Source organism: Ictalurus furcatus, chromosome 6 (genome assembly GCF_023375685.1).
Source record: "Ictalurus furcatus strain D&B chromosome 6, Billie_1.0, whole genome shotgun sequence".
Classification (NCBI taxonomy): Eukaryota; Metazoa; Chordata; class Actinopteri; order Siluriformes; family Ictaluridae; genus Ictalurus; species Ictalurus furcatus.
In genome coordinates, this window is record NC_071260.1 from 26090394 (window position 1) to 26108203 (window position 17810).

Genomic DNA, 17810 nt, shown 5'->3' on the forward strand with positions numbered 1-17810 from the left:
TTAACAAGCACCCAACTTTATATCCACTTCATTTTCATTTACTCTCAGAGCTGGAAACAGCACTGACGGCACTACTCTACACTGCCAAAAAGGGAAGAAAAAAAAGCCTCCAGCCAATCAGTGGTGAGCACACACACACACACACACACACACACACACAGCCGTCATCAACTGTCAATCGAGCAGCACTCAGGCAAATGAGCTGAGAGGTGAATGCAAATGCAAGTGGCTCCAGCCAATCAGCCTGACCGCAGACGAGCAGCATTACGTCACGCTATTCAAAATGCCTAATCGTAAAAAATCACAAGCGGATATTTAGCCGTGTGTTTGTCACGAGACCGGTGTTTCGACCTTGACGCCGATACGATACCGTAGTAGGGGAAAACATTCTGGAAACATCATCAATTTTAGAAAATAGTCAGGCATTAAAAATGCATAACAGCAGCAAACAGAAATGTAAGCAGTGTACGCACACACACATAGAAAGGTTTTCATGAAATATTAAATATTCAAAAAAAAAAAAAAAAAAATCAGAGAGAAGAAATCATTCTTAGGCACACGAATGGATTCACACCAAAAGTGTTCTTAAACGTTTTACAGTCAGGGACACCTTGAACTTAGCAAGAAACTCCACAGATGCCTTTAATATACATTTCTTTTATGCACAGACAATTATTCAAATTAGTCCTTATTTAAATGCGTGCCATTTAATTCTGCCTTTTTTATTAGATCCGTAGAGTTTTCTATCTTTTTAACAGAACACCCCACTGACACATTAGCGCCAAGTGTACATTATTTATAGGCCTATAAATAGGTTTGTGTGGGGTTTTTTTTGTTGTGTTTTTTTTTTTTAATGTTATTGAGGTTTGGATTAAACACATTCAATTCAAGTGACCAGTCAAATCAGTTAATAACTATTAGAAGTCTATAATGATGAAAATCGTTTTTAATAATGGTGGTTTGCGGTTCGATTTCCACCACTGCAACAAAATTAAATAAATAAATAAATAAATAAATAAATAAATAAATAAAGCATGAACCACTGCTCTAGAACGTAAACCTTTCACATTTTCCACATTATTTCTGTGTGTAATACTACTACCAGTGTAAAATAATGAAAACAGCTGCTTTAACCCTCAACCTCTCTCTCTGCTTTGTATGTGTGTGTTTGTGCGCGTGTGTGTTTTGCGGCTCAGTGTAAGCTGTATTTAAGGCCGAGCAGAAACCCAACATCTATTACCACTGAGCAAACTTGGCTGAGAGCAATTTTTTTTTTTTTCTTTGACTGTTGTTGGCCGTCGATTTCATGCGTAGGTTTTCTGACTTAACCAAACAAAACCAAGAAAAGAAAAAAAGACCAAACTCATTAAATATTATTGTTAATGGTTCAAAGATCTTGGCTGAAATAATCTATTAAATATGGCAGCTGATTGGAGTGGTTTATATCGGTGTGCTCACTTTGGATATGAACTTCACACCTGCTGGAGCGGACTCGCAGCATTCCCCTGACATGGCTGAATGACTGTGAAAGCTATTGCCGCAATCACAATAGCAGTAATGTTCTATGAAACACTGTCTTGTAATGATGGACTATTGTGTGTCTATATTACTCCACAGCGCACAAAGACTTCCACAGCAGCTTGATTAGTACGGCTACTGAAATATTTACAGCAATTTGGTGTGTCGATCATTTTCTGTACTGGAATTCCATGTAAATTTTATTTGAGCAACTTATTTTGTCAAGCAGAACTCTTCAGAAAGGGTTAAGGGCGGTTGGGGTATCCCTCGCACTTCCAGGGATAGGGGTTCGATTCCCGCCTCCACCCTGTGTGTACGCAGAGTTTGCATGTTCTCCCCAGTTGTAAGCTCATTGGCATGTCCAAACTATCCATAGTTTGCGAAATGGTGTGTGATTGTGCCCTGCGATGGGTTTGCACCCCGTCCCGGGTGTCCCCCACCTCGTGCCCCAAGTTCCCTGGGATAGGCTCCAGGCTCCCCGTGTCCCTGTGTAGGATAAGCAGTACAGAAAATGGATGGATGGAACTCTTCAAAAGTCTGTACTGGACAAAGAATACGTTTATAACTAATCCACTGGGCAAGTAAAATCTCCAATGTGCTGCCCAATCCTATGTTGACGAGTGGCTAATTTGGTGAGCTAGTTAAGTGAACAAGTACATCATTACCGCCCTCCACCCATGAATATGCATGTAGAGCATAAACACCAACATGTTTATTTATTTCTTATTGACTGCGGTTCGAAATTCAAATATGTATCACTCATTTTATGTTTATTCCTGACCCTTGACAGACAGCAATCACCTTATGACCACTACAAACGGTTTCCCAGCCATAAAAGGCAACACGCCACAACAGAAGCCTGTTGGCTTCCCACTTCTGAGCCCTAATTCAGAAGGTGTTATTTTCCAAACAAACCCATCACACAGTCGTACCTTTTATCATCGCTGATCCCAAACGGCTCAGTGTCTCCGTTGTTTAGTGAGCTGTGTTTGTTTTGGTAACAGTAGAGTGGCTCACCCCGCTCAGCATTATGCCAAGTGATCCTGTGAATATTTAATGGCGCTCCCACACAATGAGAGCACAAAAATGGCTGTCACGCCCGGACTTCTGCGAGTTGCTTGCTTGTATGATGTGCATTGTGCAAGGTATCCTAGTCATACCTGAGTTATCAGGTGATTTACTGGGTTACACGGAAAGACAATGGAAAACACAAACACACACACACACCATAGTGTGTAAATACACCCAAGTGTACATAAATATCTATAATAAACTTGTATACACTTGCACAAAAACCCGGAGGAAGCCCGGATAAACCTGCCTCATTAATAAGACATACGGCATGCCAAGTATAGCCCAATGACATCAGCACTCACAGAGAGAGAAAGAGAGAGAAAGAGAGAGAAAGAGAGAGCGGGAGAGAGAGATGCATTATTTCTGTACTCAATAGACGTGCCTCATATAAGCCACTTACAAATACCCTTTGCACACACACCCCACTACAGTGTCTCGGACACTATTTTCACAATCGGTAAAGACTAGCCTATTGAGATTGATATCGAATGGCTACATGTTTCAACCAAGATGAATAATAGATGACGCTGGATGCGGTGGTTTGATATTGTGCTGTGGTATTGAATGTTCTGATTACTGCTGAGGGACAAGAGCATGAACGAGCGCTGCACGATTTGGCAGAGTGAGGAACCAGAAAGAGTGCAAACAGCGGAGACAGACAGGGAGACAGAAAGAGAGGAAATGGAGGGAATGGAAGGAGACATAAAGGGGCCGTTGGTAGCAGGCTTGTCTCCAGGCGAGGAGATCATGCAGCCAAAATCACCCTTCAGCACCATCTGTTTCCTACTTGTGAGACTGTCATAGTCTAAAGAAAATGCATTTTTAGGTCCCGCCCAAACCCATTCTAAATTCGCACCAAACCCGAGCTAAACCCAGACCAAAACCATGTTAAATGCAGTCCAAAACCATTCTAAACCATGCACACGAACACTCTAATCCCAGACCAAACCTATTCTAATCCCAGCCTAAACCCAGACCAAATCCACTCTAAACCTAGCCTAAACCCATTCTAGACCCATCCTAAACCCATTCTAAACCTAGCCTAAACCCATTCTAGACCCATCCTAAACCCAGACCAAACCCATTCTAAACCCAGCCTAAACCTAGCCTAAACCCAGCACAAACCCATTCTAAACCCACCCTAAACCTATTCTAAACCCAGACCAAACCCCTTCTAAACCCAGACCAAACCTACAACCAAACCCTAGACTCAACTCAAAGCCAGCTATAAGACTTATCCTAAAGCCAGGTCAAGCCTAGCCAAACTGGGCTCTCTCAGTGACACAAAATTGCCTGTGGATTAGAGGTTCTGTAAATATACATTACATATAATATAATCATCATTATCACATGCTGTATAAATACACAACTCAAAAGACACAAAAAAATCTGCACACAGGCCTCTGACACACAACAGATGATATGTTGCTTTGTACCCTTAACAACTGGCCTGTACGGACTACACTAGGCATTATGTCCTATAAAGGAGGGATTATTACATTATGACACTATTATATACATAGCACTCGTGCTCATTTCCTCAGAACGGAAGCTGCCAGAATGTTGCTCCCTGCTCATCCAAGCACATGTGTAGGTGAGACAGAAAATGCATGCACACAAACGTGCAGCAGAAGGAAACCACTTACGGACTAAGCATTTTTCTGTTGCAAGCCAGTACAACACCCAACATCTCTAGCACAGAGTGAAAAAGGCAGTGCATGTCAAATTCTCTGGAGTCTTTAGGCATGGCTCTGCTGGAATAAAAATAATCATAATTCTCACGCTTTAGGCACAGAAAAAAGAAAGTCTTTCCTCTTGCTGATGCGGAGAATTGCCTTTTTCACTCTCGTACTTGCATTAAAGTAAAACGGATGATAGCATGCTACGTCTGATAGTATAGCTTTGTTTCAATATGAATAAGAACTGGACAATATATTGTTCAATAAGTTGCCTGAAGTTAGGACACGCCAATCTGAAGCAAACTCAAATCACATGCATCTCACACACACACACACACACACAGTCCTACCAGAGGGAATGTGGTTGAGTCCAGATGGTTTGAGAAGCTCCAGAGGCTGCTCTTTACTGGAAAGGCTATCTGTGAGAGAGAGAGAGAGAGAGAGAGAGAGAGAGAGAGAGAGAGAGAGAGAGAGAGGGAGAAGACAAGCGTTCAGAAACAATCCAGTGCACTGACAATCAGCCAGAGTGCAGCTGTGTGAAGCATCACACTGAGAGAAACACTGAGAGAAAGAGAGAGAGAGAGCGAGAGAGAGAGAGGACAATACACTCGCTTAAAGACACATACACTCAGATGGGGGGTATTAAGAAGGAAACGAGATTATGGAAAAATAACCTGTTGGAAAAGAATTTGCATTTCTGTTCACACCTCTAATACTATAACACACAGGGGAATGCCAATATGCGCATGCCAAAATACAGAGCTCTCACTACGAGCCTGGCTTTAAATATCCCTCAAGAAAATAAATAAATAAATAAATAAATAGATAAATAAATAAATAAATAAATAAATGGCTTCAACTGGTGGATTATATAGATCCGGGTTCATAATCCCAGTTTTCCGTTCTGAATAATGAAGAAAGAAAAAAACTACAGGATGACAGCGTACCCAGAAAGATAAACAAGTAAATCTTTGCGAATTGTGTCTGTGTCTAGGAAAATAATCAACAGCAGGGTGGTATGATGCGGCCCGGCAGGAAGCGGAGTTACTGTTACCACTCAGAAGGTGATTATTTTCCAATAAAAGCACAGCACAAAGTGTTTTATTCCTTTTTCTATTCCACAGCAATTTGGCAACAATAACAATTTGACATTTATTAAAGAATGATATTTCATACTTTTCATCCATTTTAAGGCACATTTAACATAATCACCTAATGGATTAAGATCCAGCCAGGTTCCTGAGCGGGACACTATAACTGCTATAAACAGTTACACACACTGTTTTCTTCAAGGTAATAAAACACCACCACAAACTGCAAAGCTCTCAGTCCTGAAGACTGCAGTGTCAGAAAAAGTCCAAGTTACAGCTTAACGTCTGACTGTTAGAAAGCACTGACACTGGAGACTCCTTCCAAAACACTAAATAATAAACATGCCCTGATGGCAAACTTTTCACAGACAATTAATTACACGTGATTATGTCGAGTATCCGATAGACCGGTGTGCCTGGGTAAATTGCCGCTATATAAAAGGATAACTTATTACAATATAAATCGGTCTTTTGTCTTAAAGCTAGCAACGACTCTCTGAACCATGCTGCTGTAGAAAATGACTCAGAACCCTCTGACCAAACAGAATCAAGCAAAAGAACTTACAAAAGAAAAATAAAAAAATAAATCAAGGAACATGAACTACATAAAACCACAGAAACACACACTGCAAGCACAAACTCAGTCTCAGAACACTGACTTCACATAACTGAGTGTGAGCTGCATGTATTTAAAAAAAAAAATTATTTAAAAGGTGAGAACCCTGACACCATGATCTGGCTGCTCCTCACACCTACACACTGAGAGATGAGTCCCGAAGCGCGAGCTTTACAAAGACGGGCAGGCATTTGACTTCAGCGGAAAGCCTGAAAAGAGCACCAATTATAGTTCGCAGAGAGAGGGTATGTGTGTGTCTCGAACATGCAGCAGGTTAGAAGAGGGCGAAAGTGCCTGTGCTCCAGTCGTCAGCCATTCCAGGCTCAGAGCACATATCCAGCACTACAGTCAGAAGCTCTGAGGGAGAGGAAGGACCTTCCACCCTGATTCTCCTACACAATGCATTCACATCCAAACTGAGGACAGGTGATCCACACGGCCCAGGTGTCCTCGCCCATTCTTAGGTGGAAACACGGGCATTCAAATACCTTCCCTTGCTTTTCATGTAATTCTGGATATATTAAGCAGTGGGTTGTGGAAGAGACCCAGGAGCATCAAAGCATCATTTATTTAATGAAAGAGGGGAAAAACGAGCACGAGAGTGCTAAACTTACAAGCTCAGACCTACAAGTGGTTTGAACCTTACAGACACACACATACAGAGCCATCTGGCTTCTATTTAGTCACACAAGTCAAACCAAAACTTGTTCCAAACCATTTTTTCCCCTCTATATTAATTCATACATGGTTTGACATGGCAGTTCCACAAAACATGGCAGAACAAGCGCCCACACTTATCCTTGTGAAGAGAAAAAAAAAAAAAATCCAAATTCTATGAATATGCAAATTAGAAATGGCTCCAAAACTACACACAGTCGCTGCCTCCCCTGGTTAACTGGTACTGAGTGGCCTGTATTTGCATATTGTACATGGCAGACTCATATGTTTTATGTAAGGAATAAAACGCAACAGGGTGTGCTGTTATAGGGAAATGATGAATTTTTTGATGAGGTGATTTTACAATTTTCTTATGTACATAATCTCACTTATCATCATGCTGATTTTATGAATGGGTATCCCTGGAAAAGAATCTTACAGAAATGTTATAGATTGTTATAGAAAGTTATTCGACACGACTGGCCAATTAGAATAGAGAATTCAACAATGCTCTTGTATGAGAATCTTCGTTAATAACTCAGATTTTGCAATGAAATGTTCAAAAGATGAATCCCAGTATAGAGCATGCAGGACTCCAGTAAAAGAGGAATCCCAGTGGAGAGAATGCAGATGAACCCCTGCCAAAGAGGAATCCCAGTGGAGAGAATGCTGAAGAACCCCGAAATAGAGGAACCCTAGTGAAACCACTGCAGAAGCAGGTACAGGCTTGCATAGCAGGCAGAGTGAACTCAGGGTACAAAGTGGCATGATTGAAGGCAAAGCTACTTTCCGTTTCTGTTTATGACTTTTTCCAGCCAGCCAGACTGCAGGCATGGTTAATACATGACGGAACACAAGAGGAATGAAAAATTCAAAAAAAAGTGAGCAACCCCCACCCCAGCGGAATGGTTACTAAAGAAAGATCCATCCACGCTCCACGGGCAGGCCTAATTTCTGTCTGACAGAAGGAAGAATAAAAAGACGAGCAGATGGGGAAAAAGTAGAGGAGGAGGAGAGGAAGAACACAGAATGGAAGCTGTTTAGTTAGGTTTGTGGATCAGGGCCTTGTTCTCGGGCTTGTATCACTCCTTGATCTATTTCCGGACGAAGTCTCCTCACACCATAATAGCATTTTAATTAGCCCACCCTGCCAGAACATCCATCATGCATCACTCAGTGAAAGCTTGCTACTAAAATATCAGCAAAGACAATGTTCAGAAGCAGCATTACACTGGAGCCATATTACATGTACAGACTTTCTGACATAGTCTACGTGTGTTAGCTGTTAATGCCTAAAAAACCCGAATGTCCATGAATGGAGTGCGAGAAAACTGCAATACCATAAAAAAGATCTTTATGGTGTACTCTAAGGTCATGTCCGAAGATCAGAGAGAAATACACTGCTAGGCAAAAGTTTCTCAATACAAAGTTTTTAAATACATGGCAATATGATACTATAATATAATACACTTTTATTGAGATATTCTGAGTATTTTACATCCATTTTCCATACCACTTATCCTACACAGGGTTGGGGGGGGGGGGGGGAGCCTGGAGCCTTTCCCAGAGAACTCTGGGCACTGGTCGTGGGACACCCTGGACAGAGTGCCAACCCATCGCAGGGCTCAATCACACACCCGTTCACACGGACAGTTTGGAAATGCAAATCAGCATGTCTTTGCGGGACAGGCGGGATTCGAACACCCAACCTCGGAGGTGCGAGGCAAACATGTGAACCACTAAGCCACCGCACCCTCCTTTTATTATTATTATTATTATTATTATTATTATTATTATTATTATTATTATTATTATTATTATTATTATTATTATTATTATTATTATTATCATCATCATCATCATCATCATCATTTATAATTTTTTTTTTAAACATATTTTTACATCCATGCAAACAGGTTTCTAAATGCAGCACTATAGTTTTGGTGCCAGGCTATTTTTTAAGAATATCATTATACACATTCAATATTTGATATTTTTATAACCCTTACATGGCACCACCGTACGTACATACATACATACATACATACATACATACATACATACATATACACATATATATATATATAAAAAAAAACTGGAGAAGTCATTATAAGTTTCATTTCAGTTGAATTTGGGGAAACCACATGAAGCATCCGTTGTGTTGAACTACTTCAACCGCTTTTGTTTGCTCTGTTCATTGCAAACAGCTGAAAGTCTGTACATTTTGACAATAAACCTGATTTGCAATGGAGCATGAATAATTTTGATTGCAACTGTGTGGGTATGTATGTATGTATGTATGTATGTATGTGTGTGGTGTTTGAGGGTTTTTGTTTTTTTTTGCATGTACTTCCCGTTTCAAATCCCACCCCCCACATCATTTCAATGAGATTCAAATCTGGGCTTTGACTAGGCCATTCTATAACCCTCCATGACTACGTTTACATGCACAGCAGTAATCTAATTATTGACCTTACTCCGAGTAAGATAATAATGTGATTAAGGTGTTTACATGAGTGGCTTTTAGAATACTCCTGTCATGTTCCTGTTTTACACGTTATAGAACATAATTAGATTAACAGCCCGCGTCATTACGTCACCGCGCCACGCCGTCCGACGTCCCTCCAGAATTTCACGTATCGACATACAGTTCGTCTTTGTTCTGGTACCGTATACAGTTTTGGGTGTTTTTATTAAAAAAAATTTTACGAACGCTTCAAGTGCAGTTAATTATTTGTCGTGCTATACGTGCTAATAGACAACTGCTTGAAGCCGCAGGCTGCGTCCCAAACTGCGTACTTACCGTCTATATAGTAGCCGAGATACATGTATTTTTCCCCACTACAGGCCTATAGAGGGCAAGTATGCGGTTTGGGACGCAGCCATGCTCTCTTGTTTGCCGTAAAATGTTGAGCACAGCTGTGTATGATTGTGTCCTGTCGCAAAATGCAGTGAATACTCTCACACAACGTTAATAGTGTGATTAAGGTGAGTACGTGTCTGTAATGCACGTCGATAATGCGACTAAAACAGGAATACTCCACCTATCTTAATTCGATTAGTGCTTAATTTGAGTATGACCTTAATCAGATTAAGGTCATTAAAAACTGCTGTTTACATGGTAGTTTCTTAATCAAAGTATCATCTTAATTGGGTTAAGAGTGGATTATTGTTGTCCATGTAAACGCACTGCATTTCTTCCTTTTGCTAGTGTGCTTAGGATGATTATCCTGTTGTAAAGGTACTAGCAGATATTTCGGGGTTCTTGGAGACTTTTACATCATTTTACATCAGACGGTCTGCTCTTGAATTTGCTGGGACGCCCAGTCTTGGACAAATTGGCAATCGTTTAAAGTCTGCACCACTTGTAGATGATTTTCCTTACAGTGGAATGATGTATTTCAAATAATCTGGAGATCTCTTTTAAATCCCTTGCCAGACTCATAGCCATCCACAACCTTTTTTCCTGAAGGCCTTACAGAACTCTTCAGATCTTGGCATGAGGACACCACACACCTCAATAGCAAAGGGAACACCAGACACTAGATATGAGAGGGGTATAAATTAGACTGGTTCCACCTGCACTCCCTGAGCAGGTTCTGATCACTGGCACCCAATCCTGTACACCTGAGTCTAATTTTACACATTTGAAGGTTTGATAAATGTAGGGGTGTACTTACTTTTTCCATGGGACAGAGCTGTTGTGTTTTTTTATTATTATTATTATTCTGAAAATTACTCCAAAATGTCAATTTTGTGTCATTTGATCAACTTTATTAATAGGCACTGTTTCAAAGAGGATCAAACGTTTGCTTGTCCAAATGTCTCAAAAAAAACCCCCAACAATTTCCATGGGGTGTACTTATTTTTTCCCATGACTGTATGCCATCCGCATTGAGCTTTTTCACTTTCAATTCCTCCAGTAAAGTCACAAACATTTCTCAGTTCACTTGTCCTACTTAGATGTTCTAACTGTACAGTACTTATCTTGGACCCATTTCTTGAAATTGAACCGAAAACGCAAACAAAATTTGCTTAAAAATGTCCCCAATCCCCACCTATACACACACACACCTACTAGACCCGGCTCGAACCGTTTCCATACTCACTTGCCACAGATGTAGCCATTGTGTAGTGTATTTCCAGCAACCTGTTCATTAATGGATCACAAAAACAGCATCCTGTATTTTTCACATAACCATTTTTACGGAACAAAGTCTTTTTTTCAGGCTTCACAGACGTGAAACAAGAGACAGCGAACCAAAGGCCAAGTATCCACTCTCACTGTCTACATGCGAGATCCCCCACACACTCACCACATCCCACACACAATGCCTAAACCCCAACATGATTCTGTCCCATCTAATTCTAGCCATTCTCCCATAAACTAAATCAGACCACATGCATTTTCCCAACGACTGCTGAAAGATTAACTGATCTTGATCTTCAGTCGGAAGAAACAAATGCATGGTAGTTGTGTTTATGAAAAAAAAAAAAAACACACACACAACACTGTTTTTCATTATAGTTGCAACACTTAAAAAATAGAATGCTGATGAATAAATACATGAAAGAACTGAACTGTGTTTCGCGCGTGTGTGTGTGTGTGTGTGTGTGTGTGTGTGTGTCACTGAGATGGGAGCCGGGCAGACGGGCAGCCAGTGGCAGATGGCAGAAAGATGACACCAGAGCCTGATGGGCTGGATGAGGAGAAGTCCTTCTGTCTGTGTGGCATCAGACCCATGGTTACACACACGGACACGTTCACACCCACAAACATTCAACATGTAGTACACCGTTCCGGAGTTCAGAGGTGATCAAACCGCTAGCCATCGAAGTTGTCAATTTACAGTCAGCTCGGACGTGGGCGATGTGAGAACTTGATATTTTTAGGATTTCTTGATATGGTTCGAACCAGACAAAACCAGAGAGATGCATGATGGCGGGTGAAATATGACACCAATAGAAAACTGTTGACTTCTAAGAATGATCCGATCACACATGGAGATAAACTACAAAGGCGAAATCATGCATTTGACCTCAAACGGTACTTATCTCAAACCAGCTTAAAGTGTGTCTTTTGATCCAAAAAAAAAACAACAACTCTATAGCCATGTTTCCGTCCAAGTTGCGGATTTAACTTACGCGACTCATGTAAAACATTTGCGAACAAAGCACCGTTTCCATCCCACGTGTTCAAGAGAACGAAATCGTCACAAGTCCGCGGAAACTGCCGCAAAGTATCAGTACTATGGCTGAAACGACCGATTATTTTCACAGTCGATTAGTTGGACGGTTATTTTTTCCGATTACTTGATTAATCGGATTGGGGCAATCTTTCAGTACCATTTTTTCATTTATTTAAAATAAAATCCACAAACTGAGTGTTACAAATATAAACTTCAGACTAAAACTTTACACAACTGTTTGTCTAATTATATCAGACTGAATAGAACCCAACGCACACACACACACACACATCAGAATATATATTATTCATTTAGGACTGTAGTTTAATTCAGTGCTTTTTGTGCATCCATGAAAAATAATGCATAAATACTTGTATATAATGTAAACTAATGTATAAGTTTATATTCTATAATAGTATTTATGCATTACTTTTTATAAAAGGTAACTTTGACAAACAGTAAACTGAAGAAAGTCACTGTCGGTGACTCTGGGTGTCTGCTAAAGCTAGCGGTGTAGCATTACGCGTGTATGACGTCATGTGCCGTCGACTAGGAAACGGCTTGTACTTCCGGCTAGTAGAAAACCCGCTAGTGTTCCATTTGAGACGATATTACCTTTCTAAAATTCATACACTAGACGGTAGTGTACACAGTGTATAGTACGTCATTTGGGACACAACTTTAGTATTTACTGTCCGAAACGTGTTTTTGGAACAGGAGTAACAGTGAGTGAACGTACCCTGTGCCGCACGCAGACCAACTAATCGACAATGAGATTCGCTGACAACGATTTTCATAATCTATTATTATCAGTTAGTTGTTGCAGCTCTAATCAGTACAAATGGAAGTTGTTGCAACTGGGGAAGCCACCGTGGCTCTTTTCCCCCCCCATTATAATAAATGGTGAGCTTCTGAGCGTGCAGACGAAACGCTCTCACAAACCTCATGGTATATTGTGATCGGAGGCGGATGCCTGATATTTAGGAACGGAATCGTGTGAGACGGTTCTGGGAGGTAATCATACCAAATCATTTCGATGACGAAAACAACGTTTGAGATGACGTGCAATGAGATTGGTCTTCAGTTAGTCCAGTTATGCTGAACTAGCGCGCCCCAGGTACCACAGAAAAATGCACTGCCATTGCACTGTATAATTCGGCCACGTACGCTGACTATTCGATCACATCCGCCAATTATCCAATCACAGGATTTGTTGAGTTAAAGGCACAACTTTTTTTTTTTTTTAATGCGCACTGAGGGATTTATTCGGTAACTGTATTTCCATCGTAGTTCGTGTGCATGTCGTCTTAGAGCTAAAAAAAGAAATAAATAAATAAATAAATAAATAAATAAATAAATAATAAAAAAAAATTGTCTAACTCAACTGAGTGCAGAAGCTTTTTATGCACATTTTGGAGATTTTATTCACGTCTGGTGTTTCCATCCAGCAGTTTTTATGCGATATCACAAAATTCGCATTAAAGTACGTGGATAGAAACACTGCTTATGTCTCAGTGACTTAAAAAAAAAAAAAAAAAAAAAAAAAAAAAAAAGTTTGGCTAACTCACTTGGCTAATTAATTAATTCATTGATTGATTAATGGCAAGCGTTTTTGAAACACGTACTATTTGCTAGCTAAATCCGCCAAATACCCAGCTAGCTTAAACTGCTACACATGAACCCTGTGGCACGTGATTTACATCCAGCCGCCATTGGTAAAGCACTGATGAAGAAGAAATTGAGGAAGAAATCTATGCAACACACAATATAAAACTAAAAAGAAAGCTAGGAAAAGAGTTGCATCCTCAGCTATAGGGATGCATCGAAGCGATCGGGTCAGACTGAGTGCATGTTTTTTTTTTGTCAGTACTGACACGGATACCGAAATGACTAGTATTAAGCACTCAGGGGCATCATGGAACATTTTATCTAGCACTGTTTATGTTGCTATTGTGAACTGCTAGCAATGAACACCATGTGCTGTGTACTGTAGAGCAGGACAGCATTCGTGATCATTAGACTTCGGTCGCTCCAGGATTTCGCGTTCGCGGAAAGGAACGCAAAATCAAGGAGAAACTGCAGTATTCGCAGGAGATTGCAATTCATTCTAAATTGAAGCAGATTTTCAGCAGATTTGGTCCAGGACGCGTCATGTGACATCACCACAACGCACTTTCAGCGAAAGCCGTCTTTGATTCACGTGCGTCACACATGAGCTCATTTACCAACAAACATCACTGTGAACAACCGTGCAAGACAATTTCCCACATTCGCAATTACGGCAAGTAGTTTTCCAGGGGGGAAAAAAGCGCAAAATAATAATAAAAAAAAAAAAACCAGCAGCAGCAGCAAAATCAAGCATTTTTGGCCAAAACGATCACAAAAAAAATCTGAAAAATGCCGTGAATTACATTCGCGAGCAAAGTGTAGACCCTGACCTGTGTTTCAGTGTTCAGAGCTCTCATCGGCCTTCATCGCGCACTCTAAAGACACTGCTTATGCTGTGGTTCCTTCCCTTGATATTTACATAGAGCACAGTGTGCAATCCGCTTTGCTTTAAGCATCAATTGTAAAATACTTCCAGAACGCGGCCATTTTGTTTCGTCTGTAGCAACAACGTACATCCGGCTTAGGTCACAAAGTATCACGTAGTGTCGGAGTATGACATCAGTATCGACATCAATGCATCGCTACTCAGCTGTGTGGTTTGGTTTTAAAGACGTCTGTAAAATCTCTCTGTATCTCTCTAAAATTTATCTCTGGTTTGTTTTCAGTTACGGTATCTTTTATAATCCATACAAACACATACTTTTGGTGTTTATTTTTAAATATTTAAATCAGTGTGCACCTTAAGATATATATGGAAGATTTACATATAGAATAAACAAGCTATTTAACAAACTGCACCATGATTGAATGATGAATTTGAGAAATAAATACACAGCTGTTACAAATACACGGAGACAGGATCAGATAACACGTCAGCTATTGGTCATTCTTGTTTCATGTCAGAACAGGACAGTGGACAGGTACGCATGCTAGTTCTGTGGACTGCTCAGGTGAATTTCTGACTAAGGAACCCAAATGACCTGGGGCTGTAGGGTCGACCCTGAGCTGGAGGACACAACACGAAGAGACACACGAGCTTACTTATAATCAGCCAAACACCACAATGTCCTACAGCTACCTCTTACACTGCCTGCACAGCCTGCCGCCACACACACACACACACACACACACACACACACACAGAGAGACAAACAAGCAAGCAAACAGACGAACTTCAGTTCTTATAGTGTGTTGGTAAAAATAGCCGTTAATGATGGCGAGTGACTCAGTGAACCGTGGCAGAGATCGAGGAGCATGTTTACAGTGCAGCCGAGGCTTTTGAAGTCAGAGACCTTATCAGCCACCAGAAGCTCCATTTCCAGAAACATGCAATCCTGCGCCATTTTGGCCACACACATCTCAGAGGACATGGGAAATGACATCAGAGCTCTTACACAGGAAAGCATGGATAATCAGCTATATCTCTGGTAGAGGAGAAGCAGGAAATGCCTTTTATTTACTTCCTTTCTTCGCTCAGATCAGTGAAGTCCTCCTTGTGGACAAAACGTCATTGCTCGGACTTGTATGTGCAGCCCCACACCAGGGGCATGAAGCTCTACGCTGGGGAGAAGCAGTGAAGGCGATCTGCTAAAAATACAGTATGAACTGCTGATGACAGGTCCGCCTGAGGTCACCTTGCCTCGACTCTCTGAGAAGCGGCAGGGAGGAACGAGGCCCGGCAAGAGCGGCGCTGATGAATGATGGAGGGAAAGACTAAATGAAGCAGAGTGTGACCGAGAGAACAGCATGGCCATTAGCGTCCTGCATTAGCAGCCTTTAAGCATTCTGAGCTCCCATTTATTATCCACAACGAAAATGCGTACATGCGGCACACAAACTGCGGCATCATATAGCATTTAGATTAAATCCAGCTCTCTGTGTACTGCCTGTAATACTGTACTGCCTCTATATCAGCTGTCCATCCTGCCGACCTTATTTAACACCTGTCAACACATTCTGATCACAAATACTGATGCATGGAAAAGAAAAAAAATTCAAGCTTACAGTCACAACAGTTTATTTCCCTGAATGAAACAAATTTTTTTTTTTAAGTGCAAGGGAATTTATGAATTGTGTGTACATCCATCCATACATCCTCTATACTGCTTATCCTTCAGAGTTGTGGGGAACCTGAAGTCTATCCCAGGGAGCATGGGGCACAAGGCGGGGGACACCCTGGACGGGGTGCCAGTCCATCGCAGGGCACACTCTCACACACATTCATACACTACAGACACTTTGGACATGCTAATCAGTCTAACACGCACATCTTTGGACTGGGGGAGGAAACTCAAGTACCCAGAGGAAACCCCCACAGCACAGGGAGAGCACGCAAACTCCACACACACAGGGCGGAGGTGGGAATCGAACCCATAACCCCGGAGGTGTGAGGCAAACATGCTAACCACTAAGTCACCCTGCCCCATATGTGTAAGTTACCAGAAGTTTCAAATAAATAAATAAAGTTGTCCTAAAAACAGCCTTAAATTGACTGAAAACACTTAATTCCCACTCCCATGTCTAAAACAGCATGTTTACAGCAGTGTTGTCACGGTAACCTATTTTTCATTGATCGTGCTAGTTCACTACTATTCACCCCACTGCGTCCAAATATACACCACTATTTATAAGCTTATTTGTTCTAAACGTGGTTTAAAAGCCTTGATCTCATTACAGGAAAGCGGTAGAGAAAACAATGAGATGGAGAATGATGGCTAACAGATTCGGTGATGGATGCCCACTCACTGTTGGACCATCCGCTATGAGAGCGGCGGCTGACTGACAAGCTCCATGTGCTCAGTATCTACCTGACTCTGCCAGCACGTATGTGCCAAGTGCCCGGTGTCGGCAGGAACCGAGTGTCTGGCAGGAAGTGTGGCAGTTGGATGTGTAGTGAGGGATGGTCACTTCCCTGCAGCCCCAGTGACTGCATAGTGAGTCCAACCAAACACACACACACACACCCCATATAACAGGGTACAGGTTCCCACTGGTATACACACACACACACACACCCCACTTCTCAGCATTCACACACACGCACACACTGCTAAAGGTCGTGCTCTTCATCTGAGTCAGTTATGCAAAAGACAAAAACAAGCTCATTGTCTAGAATTAATAGCCAGAACATCCTTCACTTTTTTATTACCTCCTTTATGACTCACACAATAAGGAATACAACTATAAATGATCTCTGTAGCAAAGAATGAGTCTTTCCCAAAAAAAAAAAAAAAAACACATGCACAGACACAAAAGAGATACAAAGGAAGTTGGCGAAGGCGGGAAATTTGATAGCTGTATCACAATAATTCTGTAACGAATAAACTTTTTCATTACTGTGGGTATCAGGAATACTTCTACACAGACCAACTCTTTTTTTTTTTCGTTTCACTTTCACTCCTTTTGTCATTTAAATTGTGGTAATGTTTAATGAAATGGTTACTTGATTTAAATGAATTCATTAGCTATTAAAATGTGTTTAAAAACATTTTATTGCTGCCACTTTTTTTTTTTTTAACCTTCCTTTGTATGCATCTTTTACACAGAAAAGGTATACATCTAGAGTCTTACTCTAAAAGGTAATTACAGTCTGTACATCTCCATTCAATCTTTTTAAACGTTATATCCGACATTTCCAAGTGGACGATACATGTTAAAGTTTCAAAAGATAAAGATACCATCCCAGTGACAAGAAAAGAAACGCCGTTTCCCAATTCGCCTACTTATTCTACGCACTAAAACTACATCCTCTCTTTGTGAGGAAAAATGACATACTTTCGAGCGTGTATTAAAAGAGTACGCAAGGACTGGGACATAAATACTAACACGTCATGTAACGCAAGCGAACGTTGTTGCCCGGAAGAGAGAACGCCGTCAT

The 17810-nt window shown here is 41.0% G+C and overlaps 1 protein-coding gene across 4 annotated transcripts in view; it reads right to left on the reverse strand.

Moving 5' to 3' along the window:
- hdac4 (histone deacetylase 4) overlaps positions 1-17810 on the reverse strand; it is a 197475-nt gene that overhangs the window by 114541 nt on the left and 65124 nt on the right. For 2 of the 4 annotated variants that reach the window (XM_053627353.1, XM_053627352.1), the window contains one exon: positions 4622-4690. The exons of 1 other annotated variant lie outside the window; for it this stretch is intronic. In XM_053627353.1, coding sequence (XP_053483328.1) covers positions 4622-4690 — 69 coding nt within the window. The remainder of the gene's footprint in view (positions 1-4621; positions 4691-17810) is intronic. One more of the 4 variants, XM_053627357.1, reaches the window with a different exon arrangement.